General features: G+C 39.4%; 1 protein-coding gene across 3 annotated transcripts in view; it reads right to left on the bottom strand.

Annotated features, from left to right (window-relative positions):
- The window catches only part of DDHD2 (DDHD domain containing 2), a 22,268-nt gene extending 4,988 nt beyond the window's left edge, over window positions 1-17,280 (bottom strand). Inside the window, exons 1-13 of one of the 3 annotated variants that reach the window (XM_063311147.1) lie at window positions 17,037-17,280; window positions 15,822-16,012; window positions 13,039-13,128; window positions 11,577-11,697; window positions 11,091-11,180; window positions 9,803-9,935; window positions 8,125-8,333; window positions 6,835-6,902; window positions 5,975-6,097; window positions 5,074-5,205; window positions 3,851-3,967; window positions 2,575-2,730; window positions 417-519 (exon numbers count right to left, since the gene is read on the bottom strand). In XM_063311147.1, the coding sequence (XP_063167217.1) occupies window positions 417-519; window positions 2,575-2,730; window positions 3,851-3,967; window positions 5,074-5,205; window positions 5,975-6,097; window positions 6,835-6,902; window positions 8,125-8,333; window positions 9,803-9,935; window positions 11,091-11,180; window positions 11,577-11,697; window positions 13,039-13,128; window positions 15,822-16,012; window positions 17,037-17,247 (1,744 nt within the window). In that variant the 5' untranslated portion in view covers window positions 17,248-17,280. The remainder of the gene's footprint in view (window positions 1-416; window positions 520-2,574; window positions 2,731-3,850; window positions 3,968-5,073; window positions 5,206-5,974; window positions 6,098-6,834; window positions 6,903-8,124; window positions 8,334-9,802; window positions 9,936-11,090; window positions 11,181-11,576; window positions 11,698-13,038; window positions 13,129-15,821; window positions 16,013-17,036) is intronic. The other 2 variants (XM_063311148.1, XM_063311149.1) reach the window with 2 other exon arrangements.

Raw genomic sequence — 17,280 nt, 5'->3', positions numbered from 1 at the left:
AAATTACCTGCCAGCCATCTTTAACTGTTCTGGTTCAACCCTATTCCTAATTCTTACGTGGATAATGCAGGTGTATCAGGACACATACCATCACACGCAAAGGTGTAGCTGGAGTCCTGCTGCATCCTCACATATGAAGGTAGGGAGTCATTTGGGGAGAGTAATCTGAGTATCTGGCCACCCAACAGAAAGGGAACTAAAACCATAATAAGACCAGTACAAACTATGTAAATGAAAGCAGGAGTGCTCTATATCCTTCTTAGCAATTGCAGTAAATGTTATAATTGTCCAAGAAGAGCAGACAACAACTTTCATGGTGCATAGAAAGACCTGCATCAATGCAATAACGTGTGTCTTGTCTTAAATATATTTGGTTGCAAAAGACGGAGATAGAAAAATGCCTTTAATTTTTTTACCTAAGTGCATCCTCTTCCGGCCCTTGTGGTGAGGAAGTAGCATGGGCTCAAATTCCACATCAGGAACAATCATGGGCTCAATCCTGTATGCTACTGGGTCAAACTACAAAAGAAAGGGTTTGTAGACATTACAGTCAGACTATTTTCTATACTACTTTTAATCCCAAAGGGAGCATGCAAACAATTTCAAAAACAAGAATTGAAAGAAATTAAAGGAATTAAAGGAAGGAAGGAAGAAATTAAAGGAACAGAAAAATTGAAGGAAAAAATTAAAAACAATTAAAGGAAGTAACAAAGCTGCCACAATTAACTAAATAATTACTTACTGCATCCTATTTTTTTAAAAAAAGAATGGGCAACCTGCAGATCACATGTGGCTTCCTGGAGCCCCTCTACAAATTTTGATGCACAACTTGCTGCTGAAATTCAGTGATGATGAACCACCAATTTAAGAGCAATTTTATGGTTGGTTTGTTTTAGTTTGTTCTAAGGTTTAATTTTGTTTCTTGAGTTATGGTTTCTTTCTCTTTATTTCTTTCATTTGGACAACCTAGAAGCCATTATTTTCAGGATGTTTCTGCCCATTTCCATTTTCTTTCTGGTCGTCTTTCAGCAGTGTTCATCTTCCCAGGGTTGATTTCACATTGTTACAGGAAGTTGGGCAGAAACCTTTCCATCACACAACCTGCCATGAGGTTAAAGGTAGTCCTCATTTATCAACCACAACGGAGACCAGCAACTCAGTCATTAAGTAAAACAGTCGCTAAGTAAAACTGCCACTGTGTTTATGATCTTACTTCAGTTTTCCCTTGCTTTACAGACCTGCAAAGGTTGTAAATGCAAGGATTGGTCACAAAGTTACTTTTTCACCACTGTCATAATTGCAAACAGTCGCTGTACGAGGCAGTCGCTAAATGAAGACTACCTGTATCATCCTGACATCAGGATAACAACCGTCCCTACCAAAAGAAGCTTAACTTTCTGTCTTCTTCACTGATTCTTTAGGCAAATGGGGAAAATCAGGACATTGAATTGTAGATCTTTTTCTCTCAGGTTCTACCAACTCTGCTGTTTGGGTTTTTATGTTTCCTTATTATTGACATTTTTGTTTTCTGTTGAGCTGCACTTCTCATTAAGCTGCCTAGAGGACCTTCTGGGCCAACAACAAGGCCCCGAAGCATTCTCAGTTAACAAATAAGTCTTTAGAAATCAATAACTAGACCAGTGGCTGAAAAATAACTAATGATTAGGAGAGGTGAGCTTTCTTTGGGAAGAGCTCTTCAAACTGCTCTGTCCTTTTCCTAATGGTGGGGAAACACAGATGACGGAAAGTTAACCTGAGCACCAATGCAGAATGAGGTATCCCCAGATAGAACACATCGTCTAATTTAGAAGCTGCATCCTTTACAGGTTGGATTCAAGATTTTAATTATTTCCAAATGTTACATACTAACAGGTCAGAATTTGGGTGGATATGTGTCCATAAGTCAAATGCCACAGAGCCTGGGTATAGCTCCTTTCCATCTCTTCGTTAAGCTTCTTGGTTTTCCTTTTCTTTCTTTCTAACATCGGTGGATTTGTTGACTTCTCATCAGTTACATGAAAAGGTTCATGGGGCTGCACTAGATAACCAAGATCCTGTTCCAGATTACACAGATATCTGCCATCTGGTTAACAATACAAAGGGATGGGGCCAGAGCCAACTAGTCATATTTGGGTCCCATCGATTTCAACAGGATGAGCCCCGTGTGGTGCAGAGTGGTAGGCAGCAGTATTGCAACCAGAACTCTCCCCACGACCTGAGTTCGATCCCAGCAGAAGCTGGATTCTCAGGTAGCCAGCTCAGGTCAACTCAGCCTTCCATCCTTCCAAGGTCGGTGAAGTGAGGACCCAGCTTGCTGGGGAAGGTCACGGTTGGGGAAGGCAATGGCAAACAACCCTGCTATAGTCTGCCAAGAAAACGCAGCAAAAGCGGCGTCCCCCCAAAGGGTCAGACATGACTTGGTGCTTGCACAGGGGACCTTTCACCTTTCACACAATTTCAACAGGACTTCAAGTTAGCCATGATTAATTTGAACTGCACTTCAATGGGACCCAGCTTAATTTTCTCTCTGTACTCCTTTGACAAAGGAACAAGAAAAGATACTCTCAGACATACGGGATGAAAGATATTGAAGAAGCCTTTGCAGGTAGGCAGGGTGTAGGTTGGATCAATCCTATTCACGCCTCGTACAGTGAGAAACATCCCAATGGGTGAGCCAAAAGCAAAGAAAATCTGTGGATTGTAGATAAGTTGAGGGTAGTTTGCAGAGACCTGGCAGAATACAAATAGAATTGACTGTTGGCAGGGAACAAGCAATTCCTATCTATCTATCTATCTATCTATCTATCTATCTATCTATCTATCTATCTATCTATCTATCTATCTATCCATCCATCCATCCATCCATCCATCCATCCATCCATCCATCCACACAAAATACTAGCACATCAACTCAATTAACACATCAAGAATTTACTTCCTTCCTATATCATTACTGAGCTGTGGGACTCATTACAAAAGTTGCAAAAGTCCACAATGTAAATTCCAAACACAAACATGCTGCTAAAAAAAAAAGAAAAAATTAAAAGAGTAGCTTGTCTTTTTCCAGGACATCTTCCCTTCAGGACAGAACTATTTAAAAGCTTCAGATCTTATATAGAGGAATTTTCAGACAGTTCTCCAAGCTACGCATTTTCTGGGACAGGAAAATATTTCTTAGCTTGGACTCTTGCGTAATGATTTGTGGAATTTAGAAGCTCATAAATGCTGGAGGTAGTCAGCAAGCAACTATGAAAGAATGCAAACAAAGATAACAGAGGATAAAGTGGTGGGAGTTTAGTGTGAAAAGCTCCACCCCCACCCCAGTGAAGGAGATAATTTATAATGAGATAATTTAGTCTGGACTCAGGTCTTGGACCAACAAGCAGGGGTCAGAATAATATACAATACTCCTTAATAACATAAACTATATAAATGTAATATTTAGACCTATATGATTTTTTTTAAAAATTATAGAATTTTTTATTTTCAATATTTTATTGATGCGCTATTTGAATAACATTTAAAGCAAAAAACATCACAAGGCCATAATGCTCTGTGACTCTACAGCATTCAAGAACTTAGTAATGAGAGACACAAGCTGGGTCCACACGTTGCACTGAGCTATGATGTTGGTTATCTGGTTCCAGATTAGTGTAATGTGTGAATCATGATTTATTTAACAGAGAATGATTAAGCAAATAATTATTTGTATGAAGTGTGAATTCAGACACTGTGTATTATGCAGCCTGATCATTACCCTGGTTCAGTAAAACCTTCTGAACAACTCAACCAAAGTCTACCATTATATCTATGATAGGATTAATGGGAGGCTATTATCTATTAAAATTACCTGCCCTGTCACAACATCCAGATGTTTACAACTGGTTTCTGCACATATGGGCTTCGCAGATGTTTCCTGTTTGGTATCTCCACCTTCCTCAGAAGCGCCAGAGGTCTCTTTCAAAGCCTACAAATAAAATAAAATAAAATGAAATCTTCTGCAGTTTCTTTCAAACATGTGCTACCTCAACAGCAGGAGGACTTATTTTGGAAAACATTTTTAGTGGAATGCTATTACTATCGGCTCTACAGTGAACACTGTACACTTCATGAAATAAAGGACTGCACAATTATTTCTACTATATTACTGACTTTTCTGCCTAGAGCACATTAGAGGCTTCAGAAGTTTATATTTACGCACAGGCCTCATGATCGAATGATCTGAGAAAACCAAAAGGAATAGATAAAAGGTTAACTGATGCAAAGGCTCCACCAATATCATCACTATTGGGTCAAACACAACACTTTTATCTGGAAAAGCAGCTAGAAGGTGGTGTGACCCCCGTGGGAAAATGCAGCAGGAATGAAATGGGTTTAAGTATGATCCCAAGAAGCACTGAGAACCTTCATCATGAAGAGCACATTTTACTCTGTAGAATTTGCTGCTGTTTGAAGTGGTGATGGCTGTAAATTAGGTAGCATTAACAGGCAACTAAACAAGTCTATGGAGCAGTGTTTCTCAACCTTGGCGACTTGAAGATGTGTGGACTTCAACTCCCAGAATTCCCCAGCCAGCCATGCTGCCTGGGAAATTCTGGGAGTTGAAGTCCACATATCTTCAAGTTGCCAAGGTTGAGAAACACTGCTATGGAGGATCAGATCCTCGACAGCATTGGCTGTATAATCTCACCTGTTGGGGAATAACAGTGAAAGAGGCCATTACCCACTTGTCTATGCTTGCGAACTTCCTGAATGCATTCTGGGTGAAACAAAATGCTGGACTAGGTGGGCATAAGGATTGATCCAGCAGGGCTCTTCTGACATTCTTATATACAAGCCAGTTCGACTTAACTCTACGAGCACAGTGGATATAAATGCCTGTGCACCATATAGCTCATAGAAAATCCGCAATTTTAATTCCAAGATAGAGGCAAGAAAGTGGAAAAGACAGAACAGTGGCAGAGCGTTCCTGTTGGTTCAGGTGATGAAATTCATACTAGATAACAATGTTCTGAAGCATAACTGTGCGGCTGTGTCCCTGAAGATGCACATTTCAATGACTCACAGGCATACCTGGCAGTTGCTTCTGTTCCTTAAATAGTGCAGGATCTTGATTCTGGGTCCCAAGGGAATCCCCATATCTTTAAGCTCCTTGTCCGTGCACAAGGCCTGCACAGTAAGAATCCCACACTCAGAAACACAGTTCTACTATAAACAGGGACATAGAAAGGAAGAGGGAAAGGGGCAGGGCTTAGACTGCTTCTAGATACTGTAGCTTGCCAATTTCAAGAGATAATTCAGCTTCGTGAAACAAACATACTAATCCCAAACAAAACAAAGGGATTCTGCAAAACCCAGAATCAGGAAACAGTGCAGGAAAGATGACCTGAATCCCTGAAATCCTAACCCTAACCCTAACCTTGATCACAATCCATATGCTTTTCCATAACCAGTTTCAGTACCATGGCAAGAGAAACTTGCCTAGCACACAGACTAGGTTCTGGTGCCCAGGAGGCAATGGCTTTAAAATGCAACACAGCAAAAGAGCAAGAATGAGAATAAGAAATTGCTTCCCAAATTATTCTAGCACAGCATGGTGCCATTGTGTGTGTGGGGGGGGGGTGTATTTTAAATAGCACTACCCTTCAATACTATAAGATTGGGACATTCTTTTATATGCACTTGGAGATATAAAGCAGGAGAGAAGTAATATAAATAAATAGGAGAGATGGGATGTTATTTCTTGTCAAAGAAGTATCCAACTCTGAACATGAACTATCCCAGATGAATGATCTCCAAATGGATCCAAGCAACATTTGAATGGAAAAGAAAATCCTCATCCATATCTACTTGCTCCTGCTAATTATTGCCCTAAAGTTTATTTGCATGAAGAGGCCCAGATACTGAAGACAGATAGATAAAAGCTAGCAGCACCTATGTTCTAGGTAACAGTAGCAACCCCAGCTTTATTTACCAATGTTTGATTGTCCATTTTTTCCTTCTCAAAAACAGCATAATATTCAGAAAGCTCAAGTTCTGCTAAGATATCCTTCACAGATTTGTTGACTTCCTGATCCATCGCCAGTCTTTGCAATCCCTGAGAAAAGTCAATTGGGCAGCTTTTAAGGCTCCTTGATTGCTTCAGTTTAGAAGGTACGCAAATGATATCACTGAAATAAACTATCAATATATAGGTAGACATAGAGGTACAGATACAAATACATAGGGTTGAATCAAAGTTCAGTTATGCTTGGAGCAGAACCACTGAAATCAATGGAGCACGTCAACCATTACTAACTTTTAAGCCCATTGATTCCAATGGGTTTAACTAAACATGTCTAAATCTGAATCTAATCCAGCCCAGAGAGTTTAAATGTCCAGTAATTTCAATAAGGAAAACAGTTAAGGACTTATTTAATTCTCCTACAGGAGGATAACAAAACACTTATTTATAGCTGAAATCCTGTATCACCTTAGAATCAGTGAGCTTCATTAAGAATCAATGAGATTTTTTACACAGGTTTTGCTGTAATCCTCTCCCAGTGCAATTTTTAAAACCAAATTTTTGCTTAGAATGTTCCCATAGTTCCTTCACATCCCATCCCACAGTTCCTTAGAAAACACTGGGGAATCTGTAAGGATTAATGCCTTCCTCAAAACTAGGGAACAACCAATTTTAGCAAAAGGAATCCCATGCTTCTTTTTCCAGGAGCACCTAACAGTATATCTGAAGATTGGAAAGTTAGCCCAGCTAAATGAGAGCACACTATCGAAATATCAGAGAACTTAGGCCTATCCTGAATTGAAGCAGCAGAATAATATGCAAGCCCATACCTCATTGTTTTCTTGCTCATCAGGTGTACATTTCTGATTTGTAAGAAGATCAAATAGTATAAGTGACCCTAAGAAAAGAACATCATTAGAAGGTGCCAATTATCTTGGAGGAAAATCACAAATATGGGATCTCAGGACTTGCCAAATGTTCTCACCCTTCTCAGGTAAAATCTAGACCCATAATTTTTGTTTTTTAAAAAAAAACAAAAGGGAAATTACTGATTTTATGATTTAAAAAGTGGAGCAACGTGGAAGAAACTAGTTTGTTAAATCTATAACCTGGACTGAGAGTGCCTCGGACTGCAAGAAGATCAAACCAGTCCATACTCCAGAAAATTAAGCCAGACTGCTCACTTGAGGGAATGATATTAAAGGCAAAACTGAAATACTTTGGCCACATAATGAGAAGATGCTGATGCTAGGGAGAGTGGAAGGCAAAAGGAAGAGGGGCCGACCAAGGGCAAGATGGGTGGATGATATTCTAGAGGTGACAGACTCGTCCCTGGGGGAGCTGGGGGTGTTGACAACCGACAGGAAGCTCTGGCGTGGGCTGGTCCATGAAGTCACGAAGAGTTGGAAGTGACTGAACAAATAAACAACAACAAAACCTGGACATCCTACCCTCAAGGGTTATTTTTTTAAACTTCTTATGAAAGAGAAGACATGGTATTTAAATCCCCTTCAGGAGTTCATGTTTCTTTTTTTAAAATTTATTTATTTATTTATACAGAAACATAATATATCACCCACTATTTCATGAAAATACAAGGAGGGGAATGAATCTCCCAGCCTTACAAATTTTTAGACAAGTGGCAAAAAATGTATTCAAAATTACAAATAGAGTGAAAAGTCGGAAGAAGTCAGGGGACATTGCATCCCAAGGCACAAAGATGTAGTTTCAGTACAGATTTTAAATGGGATGGGAATTAAATTTCTCAGTAAAAGGTGATCCACTCTGTCCTGTTCCTTTTTCCAGCCCTACCTGGAGAGGCCAGAGACTGAATTTGGGATCATCTGGATGCAAGACAATGGCTCTGTTATGAATTGCTCTAGATCATTAACACTTGATTAAACCAACTTAATTGGTTTTACTTCTTCTTTTACCTGTTATCTGCATATGATTCAAGTGTAAATTAATTTAAGATGATCATGTCTATATTATGTTCCCTCTGGGAATTTTCTTCTATGTTGATCTAGGACTCCAATGCATTTTTTCTAGTATATGATATTGTAAATGGCATATGGAATATGCAGATATGCTTTGCATCAAAATAAGAAAAATAATTCTACCTAAGCTATGGCCAGCTATTGAGACACCCCCTTTGAAGTCAGGATTCCTCTCCAAAAAAAGCAGGTAGAGCCGGTTCATTTCTGATGCAACTGTATCCACAATGGTTTGACAGTAGGTAGAGCTGTTGTAGAAAAAAACATCCAGGATGGTATCATTGATGAAGTGACGTAAGCGGTTGATGCTCGGCAAGGTGATTCTCTCCAAATCTCTGTGAGCAAAGCAGAGAAGGATATTTAGAAGGAACAGTGATTTAAACAATTCCCATTATTCTAACTTCTACATTCTGCCACTGATGTTTTTTGTTGTTATAGGGAGGCTTCACTACAAAAGCTGGATGAAAACAAAACTCTCTTGCAAAAATACTGAGGTACTGTACTCTTGTGATTGAATCTGGTGTTTATTAACCAATAAATCCAACTGAATTCAAGGGACTTCCAAGAAAACATAGTGAGAATTGAGTTGCAAATTAAATGTTTGTAAGGCTTCACTGCATCTACGACACAGTTTTCTTATTAAGGAAAGAAGGATCTGATGGGTTGGGTTGGCTTGGGTTTGATCACAGGAGGCCTGGAAGAGTGAGATAACATATCAACCTTTAGGGCTAAGGAATTAGGGTAAATATCCCATGCTACACACCACAGGGAAGAAAACTCTGGAAAACAATACAGCTCCTTTTTTTTTTCAGGTAGCCTTAAATAGCAGTATATGGATATGTACCATCAAGTTGATGCCAACTTCTAACAACCACACAGAAAGGCCATCTCAAGGATGAATAAGGATGTGACAGGCAGGCAAACTAATTACAAAAACTACGTAATTACCCAATAAACCTAGTACATTGCAAAACTAAATGTGTTTGATTCCTTCTCCCTGGTCAGATATGGCCTCATAGTAATTCTAAAGACTTCAAGACAGAATATTGTTTCATAGATCTTCTAACTTTTCTCTGTAGTTTAATCTGAGCAAATAGAATAAGGGAGAGGGGGAGGAAAAAGCACTTAACATTTCCAAATTTTGCTTCGAAAATGTGTTCGTTTGTGCAAGCAAAAGGCTGCAGGTAATGCCTTTGAACAATGCCTTCATTACAGAATGTCTGCAGTTAAGTAATCTGTGGAAAATAAAGATGCTTCTACACAAGACAATGAAAATCACAGCTCCAACAGCCATCACATTCAACTATATTTTTTCATGTTTAGAACTAAACAATATACTGTGCTTGTATTTTCAGAATGTAGAGAACTGCAGCCTCAATCACCGGAAATATAACAGCCACCCCAGCTGGTTAATCTCTCTCTCCCTCTCTCCAAAGAAGAATGCAGTATAGAGAGAAAAAGCTGATCTTATATTTCCCTGTCTGCTAGAGGACAATGGATAGAACTCTAGTGGTGGAGAAGGGAAACACACTAAGAAATTAGGGTATCTGAGTTGGTGGCAATGCATATCAGGTGACGAAATGAGGAAGGAAAGGGGAAAAAAAAAAGCAAAAGCAGACCTAAGTATATATTTTATATATGTTGCATGGAGTCCCCAAAAGTCTGAAATGCAGAGAATCTATCCTCACTGCCTGCTCCTGCCAGTTATAATTGTAACATATTATGAAATGAAAAATATCTTTGTAGATCTCAGGCTGACATCATACCATATAGATTGTCTTGGAGCATTGCAAAATCCACTTACACATCTACTCCTGTATGTAAAGTACTGTGCCAGTTCACCGGGATAAATTCAACTCGGCCAATCTGTTGCTGTTCCTGAGCTTTCTTGAAATGTGCTGACAGCATGTTCAAGGAAACATTGCGGAAGTCATTGACTGAAGGAGAAGAAGCAGCTATTTTGAATCAAGGTAGCTATCACTGCACACTTAACAATGGGGGATGGAGAATTCCATTTCTTGGGGAGACTGGAAGGAGACTCAAATTGGGAAAATAGAACGGAAATATGGGATCAATTCCTCTCTCTTAGCACTGTTCCAATTATTTTTCGGGGGGAAAAAAACAGGAAATGCAGAGACAAGAGTTCCCTACACTTCATCTACCGTAGCTCTAAAGAGTTTATAAAAATTGTGCCTTCACATCAATTTTGACTCCTGGTGACTTCATGTCCATGAAGTTTTCTTGGCAACATGTCTGGAAATGGTTTGCCATTGCCTTTTTCTTCCTTGGGCTGAGAGACAGGGAATGGCCCTAAATCACCCAGCTGGCTTTGTGCCTTAGGGGACTAGAATTCAACCGTTCCTTCTAGCCCAGTACCTATAACCACTACATCAAACCAGCTCTGTAAGCAGTTTCTCTCTTACATATTTATTGAAAACACGATTTTTACAAACCTTGTGACATAAACTTTCATGGATCACAGTCAACAGCAACATGATCTTCATGTCATAGTAAAAAGTGATATTTTTTAAGGTGCTATAAGATTAATTCCCAAATAATTTCTGACAAAAGAATCCCATGTAATTGGAGGCTACCATAATATGGAGCAACCATTATCGTTTGTGTACATCTTGCTCTAGAATTTGGCTCACCTCCACTTAATTGAAACATCAGCAAGAAATAAATTGTTTCCCAACATCAAAGTCACATATCAAATAGATTATGATGATAACGATAACAACAGCAACAACGACACTAACCTTTTAATTATTGTGGAATAAAAGCAACTAAAAAACATTGGGGGGGGTGCGTGTATATGTATATGTGTGTGTGTATGTTTTTCGTTGCTTTTATTCCACAATAATTAAAAGGTTAGTGTCGTTGTTGCTGTTGTTATCGCTATCATCATAATCTATTTGATTTATATGTATGTATGTAATTCAGGTCCACAAACAACATAGTATTTACTTGTACAGAAAGACAAATTTTTGAGAGCCTGGCTTCATACGGTTAAACAAGGTCATCTGTCCGTGCAACACGCACAAACTTCTCTTTGGGATGCAGAATCAGCAACTTTTCTCCTTTGCACTTACCACATTGAACGATACTCCGGAATCGAATATCACAAGCTGGTCCAATTCCATGAACAACGAAAACTAAATGATCGATTTGCAAAGGTTCCCCTGAAACAGAGAACCAAAAAACCTACTCAGTGTGCTGTTTCCAAAAAGATACCAGATCGTATTATAGATGGAGTGTCTTGGTTTTTTGAAAATTAAAAACGCTAGAATTGGATTAAACATTTGATAATACTTTGGCTTACTCCAGTTGATATTATTTTTAAAACAGTAATAAAAATTGTACAAATTCTGCTGTTCCTGTTCCTTTTCTCTGTTATCTTCTGTTTACTCTAAGAATCTTGTCCAGGACTGTTTTCTAAAATACGTAATACTTTGCTAATATTTTAATTGCATGCTTATAGTCTGTGTTAAGAAATAATCCCTGAGCAATCCTTGAGCAAGTCATATTAAACAAAGAAAGCATGTTCCAAACAAACAAAGAAGAAAATAATTATCCACCACGAGGAATTTCAACAGATATGTTCTCCACTCCTCTCTTCACAGTCCTTGGCCGGCCTTGTTCTGTAGGACTCACACCCCAATCGTCAGTGATAGTTGCTGGCTGGTAATGTACCATTAACTTGGGGGGAAAAAAACCCAAAAGAAAATGTGTTAATGCAAAGCAGACAGACTAATCTGATAACAAAACGGAGTCAAGCATATACAAAGGCCTCCATCACCAAGGAAAGAAGCTAAAGAAAATCTTACTGGCTGCACAGACATGGAGCCTGCTGCTTTTGCCTCTCGCTATTGACTATGTTGTGCTTTGATTTTCATAGCATGGCAGAGAGGTGACTGAGGGGAGAAGGTTCCAAAGGCAGGCCATGAAACATTTGCATTTCTTAAAAATAAATAAATACATCCGTTTAAAAAAACAGCAAACAAGAATTCTGCCTCCCAGTCATTTCCCAAAGCCAGGCAGAGTTAAAAATACAAATTTTTGCTTGTCACCAAAATGAGATCAAGGACTAATGGAAAGAAGCCACTGTAGAGAGGCACAGCATTCCACATTTATCGAGTCACAACCAAAAAGGCTCAACTTTTAGCAGAAACCAACCTCAGCTCTTGGAAGGAAGCAACCTCAGCTGAGCTGAGGATCCTTAGGAAAAAAAGCATCCTCTCTGCTACCCATCAATCCTGCTAGGCTGGGTCAGGCAACCTGTAGCAATCCAGATGTTGCTGAACTACAGCTCCCAGCATCTCTCCCAATTGGTCATGTTCCTGGGGATGGCAGGAATTGTAGCTCAGGAAGATTTGAGTGCCACAGGTTCCCTACTCTTTTCTTAGAGTCTTACAAGGTATTTTGATACATGAAGTTAACCTTCAAGCATGGAGCATGTTTAACTTCTCCTAGCATGCCCACATATAATAGTTCTCACTGCTACAAAATACAGGATAGGGAAAATATAAGGAAAGTGTGTGTGTGTGTGTGTGTGTGTGTAAATAAACACACATACACACACACACATCCTGAGCAAGATCATACCTTTCCAATTTACTACAGAATTCTTTCTTTAATTTACTAGATGCACCGCCCACCTTTCATTCAGGAGCTCAAGGCTGTATACATAGCACTCTCCCCTCCTATTTTGATCACAACCCCTCTATCAAAAGTCAGATGCAATTCTAACATGCATATCTAAGTTTGTTATCTGCAACACCTGTAAAACCTGATTACCTTGGGCAGTATAACAGCCCATTATGATATTTTAACTAAAGGAAATAAAATATGTATGGGCCTATGCATTTGGATTTTACAGAGGACGATCCCTTCAAAATATTATCCCTGGGTAGACAAAGAGAGGAAAGCTCAAAGCTGGGCATGGGTTTCAGAAACTTCCAAGTTTCCCTAATACAACCCAAATTATTAAGAACGAGCAACACATTTCTTAGGCAGAGAAAACCATCAACTTTACTGTACCTTTGGGTTATGTAATATGATTACTTCTCTATTTGGAGATTCCAATTTCTTTTTCCACTCATCTAAGGTCACACAGATCATATAGGTGTCCTTAGAAGGAAACCAAAATAGAATATTTTGAGGAGCCAAACATATTTTTTACTTTTAAATTATAAAAATCTAAGCCTATGTAAGTTTCCTCAGAGCTGACTCTTCTAAATAATCATATAAAGCCAACAGTGTCTCAGATGACTCGCAATACCATCCTCTCCACTTTCACAGGTCAAACAGAAGATGTGTGCAGAGAGAAAGGGATGGAATGGGATGGAATGACAGTAGAAAAAACTTGTTTTCCATAGCAATGCATTCTAACTAGGTTTGGTGTATGTTTCAACAAGCCTGCAGCTACATTTTTTTAAAAATCAGAGAACAAATCACTGCATGTTTTCCACCATATGCATGGTTAGATATAACAACGTATTCTTCACTAATCATGAAAGTTCTCTGTAAGGAAATTACTCCTTCTTTTTTGGCTTGAAGGGATTACTATTTCAAATGGCTTGATTGGATCTTAATTACTTGGGAAGCAATTTATATTTTCAGCCTTATTCTAAGACTTAAGCTTTTGGGTTCAGCTTGACAACATTACATCTCAGAATCCGTAGACAGATTTACATGCTTTCAGTTTCCAATTGAAACATACTACAAAATGTACTGTCTACAATCAAGCAGTATGGTACAAATGTTTCTGTTCAAACTCAACTGAGAAAGGTAATTTAAGCCTTTCTCAAACTACAGTGCTCATCCAACACAATATAAAACCAAGTTAGTATCTAGGAATAACTACAGGTGAGAGTTAGCAGAGAAAAACATATATCATTTATTGTTGCCTACAGTTCTCAACTAAATCCACTCCAATGTATCTGTCCTAAAATGTCATTTCCCTCTCAATAGACTCGGGAGACTTTTCCTTGCTTCCCAACAGACGTCCAAAACAAAGCAGCTATTCAGGAGCAGCACCACGGAAATACAGGCAAGGAAGCAAACTTTGCAGACATACTCACCTCTTCTAATACTTCTTTATCCAGATTGTGTATATATTGCTTACCATTATCAACACTCCTGACCTAATAATCCATTTAGGAATAAAAGACCTGTAATAGTTTTAGCGGGAGGGCAACTCTCACAGCAAAGTTATTTTATGGAGACACAATGTTAATCCTTCCAGGTACTCCAGACAAGAAGTGGAACTACGAGTATTAACTCTGTCTTTATTGGAAGGTTCCATTAACAGAACCTTGCAAGGTTGAAAGTATTTCTCCCCTCCTCTCCTTTTACTCTCTGGAAAACTAGGAAGGGTCCCTTCTGAGATGCTTCCCATGCCCCCTCTCCTTCTGTGGGCTGAGAAATATTTTACATACTGGTTGTCCAGTCTGTGGCTCTCCCTCCTGTCTCCCAAGGTCATTCCCACCTACCATTACTGACAGAAAGACACAGAAATACTTTTATGTAAATGAAATACTATACCTCTTCTCCCCCACCCACTCACCCCAACAAAAAGATGATTCTCCAAGTCTCATTCATTGATAAAAAACAAAGGGCAAGTAATGTTGCTCCAGGAACTTTTTATTGCTCTGGGAAATGAGGAATCTATAACTAGTAAATAAAAGATTGGATAGCAAAGATACTTGCAGTTTAGAAGATACTTTGGCAGGCTGTAAGGGTAAAGATGCAGTTATATAATCTAAGCTTGGCATCAGTGGAAACCGAGTCTTCCTGTGTAAGGAGAAATGTGCCCAAAGCACAAAGTGCAGCAGGAATTTGTAATATGAGCCACCCCTAGGCAGACAGGCCTATGGAGTAAGTCACTCAGCTGCCTTTTGTTTCAGAGGGCTGCTACTTGCATTGTGATGGCCAGCACAGATTAGCTTCTAAAAAGCAAAACAAAAGCAGAAGGGCAAAGTATCTTGCAAGGTCAAGACTAGTTTTCTAAATCTGGCATTTGAAGATGATGACAAACCAGCTTGGTTACCAATAACTAAGGAAGAGGATCTCACTGCTCCCGTGTGGTGAAAAGGGTTGCTCAAGAGGCAGCTCTCATAGAATCCAAACCAGTGTTTCTCAACCTTGGCAGCTTGAAGATGTGTAGACTTCAACTCCCAGAATTCCCTAGCCAGCCATGCAATTCTGGGAGTTGAAGTCCACACATCTTCAAGCTGCCAAAGTTGAGAAACACTGAATATTTCAACTTGAAAGTGCCTCCTCAATGCCCTTTGGATCAGAAAGAGCTGAATCACCAAGGACTAAATTAGATTCAAAATAGATGATCCATGAATGAGGCCTCAATAAAGTACTTCAGAATGGAAAGGAACAGTCCTCCGGGGGACCCTGATTTGGGTCAGGATAGCACTTTTGTTGATTTAGTGGTCCCCAGCTATTTACCCCACTGAACAAAATATACACATCTTCATGGCAGCTGTTACCATTTGCTTTGTGGAAAAATGTGACTTTCTTTTCAGGGAAGTAAGAAGCAAGAACATGTAGCAGGAGGAATTTAAATTGGGAAAGCACCACAGGGAGAACTAGTTATTAACGTGTCCACATCCCTAAGGGGGAATTTCTTTCCATAGCTATCATGACAGACATTTATATTTCCAAAATATGTAAGGGATCGTGGTCACATATGTCACCCATGATCAGCTCCCCAGAGAGTGTAAAGGGCATTCCGAAGGAAATCAGAAAGATTTGCCAGAAATAGAACAAGTGCTGTCAAGAATGTGTCTGATGTCCATAGTCAACATTACCTCTAACTGTTCACTGAAGCTTTCAGGATATGGAATGTATCTGTTGTCTTTGTCGCCCTTATAAAACCAAGTGCAGCGTCTTACTTCAGACTCGGCTTCTTCCCAGTAAACAGCATAGCGCACCCTCTTCTTTAAATGGACATCATACCGGCCCCCTTCTGTTGGCACAACCAGCTCCTTGCAGTGCCTGCCTACAGAACACAAGGGCTATAATGAAGCAAGCTACACACTATCAATAAGGCCTTGTCAAAAGGAAACACCTGAGACTGAACACAAAAATGCAGGCATGAGAGGGACCTCTAACCCCAAACTCATACAAAATTCATACAGTTGTGCTTTCTAAAAAACAACTATAGCTGACATCATCTAGGTCAGCCTTTCTCAACCTTTTGACCCTGGAGGAACCCTTGAAATATTTTTCAGGCCTCAGGGAACCCCTGCACATTCAGGCTCAAATAGAGGCCAGAAGTTACAAAATTTTAGTTTCACATGTAGGCCTATATATATGCACTGACAGTGTTCTTAGACTAAAAAATAAAGAATGGAACTTATCTCTTTAATGTGAAGTTTCCCAAATGTGAAATAATTTTTTAAACAAATCGTGATCTCCCAGGGAACCCCTAGTGACCTCTCGCAGAACCCTAGGGTGCCATGGAACCCTGGCTGAGAAACCCTGATCTAGGTTGATGAAAAAAATGTCCATGAAAATACACTGAATATTTACCAAAATACATCAGAATTTGAAGGCAAGCCACAGATGTCTTGTCCCTCCATTGTGGCCTATATTGGATTAGTCCACTTATCTCATCTTTTCCTCCTGCCTTGGAAACCCTAATTCTACAATATGATTTCCAGTTGAAAGGATGGCTGATCTAGCCTGGGAATATCTGTGTCTCATTTATTTTAAGATGCATTTGTGATACAGTGTAGAAATGAACTATGCACAGGGTAGAGAACACACAGTCACCCAGCTGTTGATGGTCTTCGGTTACCAACACCCCTGATCACTGGCCACACTGGGTAAAACTGAAGAGAACTATAATCCAACAAGTTGTAAAGGGCTCTAGGCTTTTGCTTTAGATACTTTTCCCCAACAGAAAGTAACTGAGAATTAAATCAAACTACCCTGTAACAGACACAGTTAAAATACAGAATTAACTGCATAAAAATGAAAAAATCTTCCTCTTCTTTTTGGGGCATCACGTTTCTACTTACTGGACTGATAAGCCTTTTCCAACTTCTCGGAATCTTGTCCACTGAAGGGAATCCATTTCTCTCTGGAATCTACTATCCTGCAGTAAAACCAGTGGGGAGAAACTGGTTCATATTTATTAGCTGCTTCTGTTTCTAGGGCTTCGTAGTAACTGGATGAATTTGAATTAGAAGACGGAGAGGCCTCTGTTGATTGTTGCTCTGTTGTGGACATTGCACTGCCTGGTACAAAGATGAAAATGAAACA

Source organism: Candoia aspera, chromosome 9 (genome assembly GCF_035149785.1).
Source record: "Candoia aspera isolate rCanAsp1 chromosome 9, rCanAsp1.hap2, whole genome shotgun sequence".
Taxonomy (NCBI): Eukaryota; Metazoa; Chordata; class Lepidosauria; order Squamata; family Boidae; genus Candoia; species Candoia aspera.
Note: the sequence above shows the minus strand (reverse complement) of the source record. Positions and strands in the feature narration are given on the sequence as shown.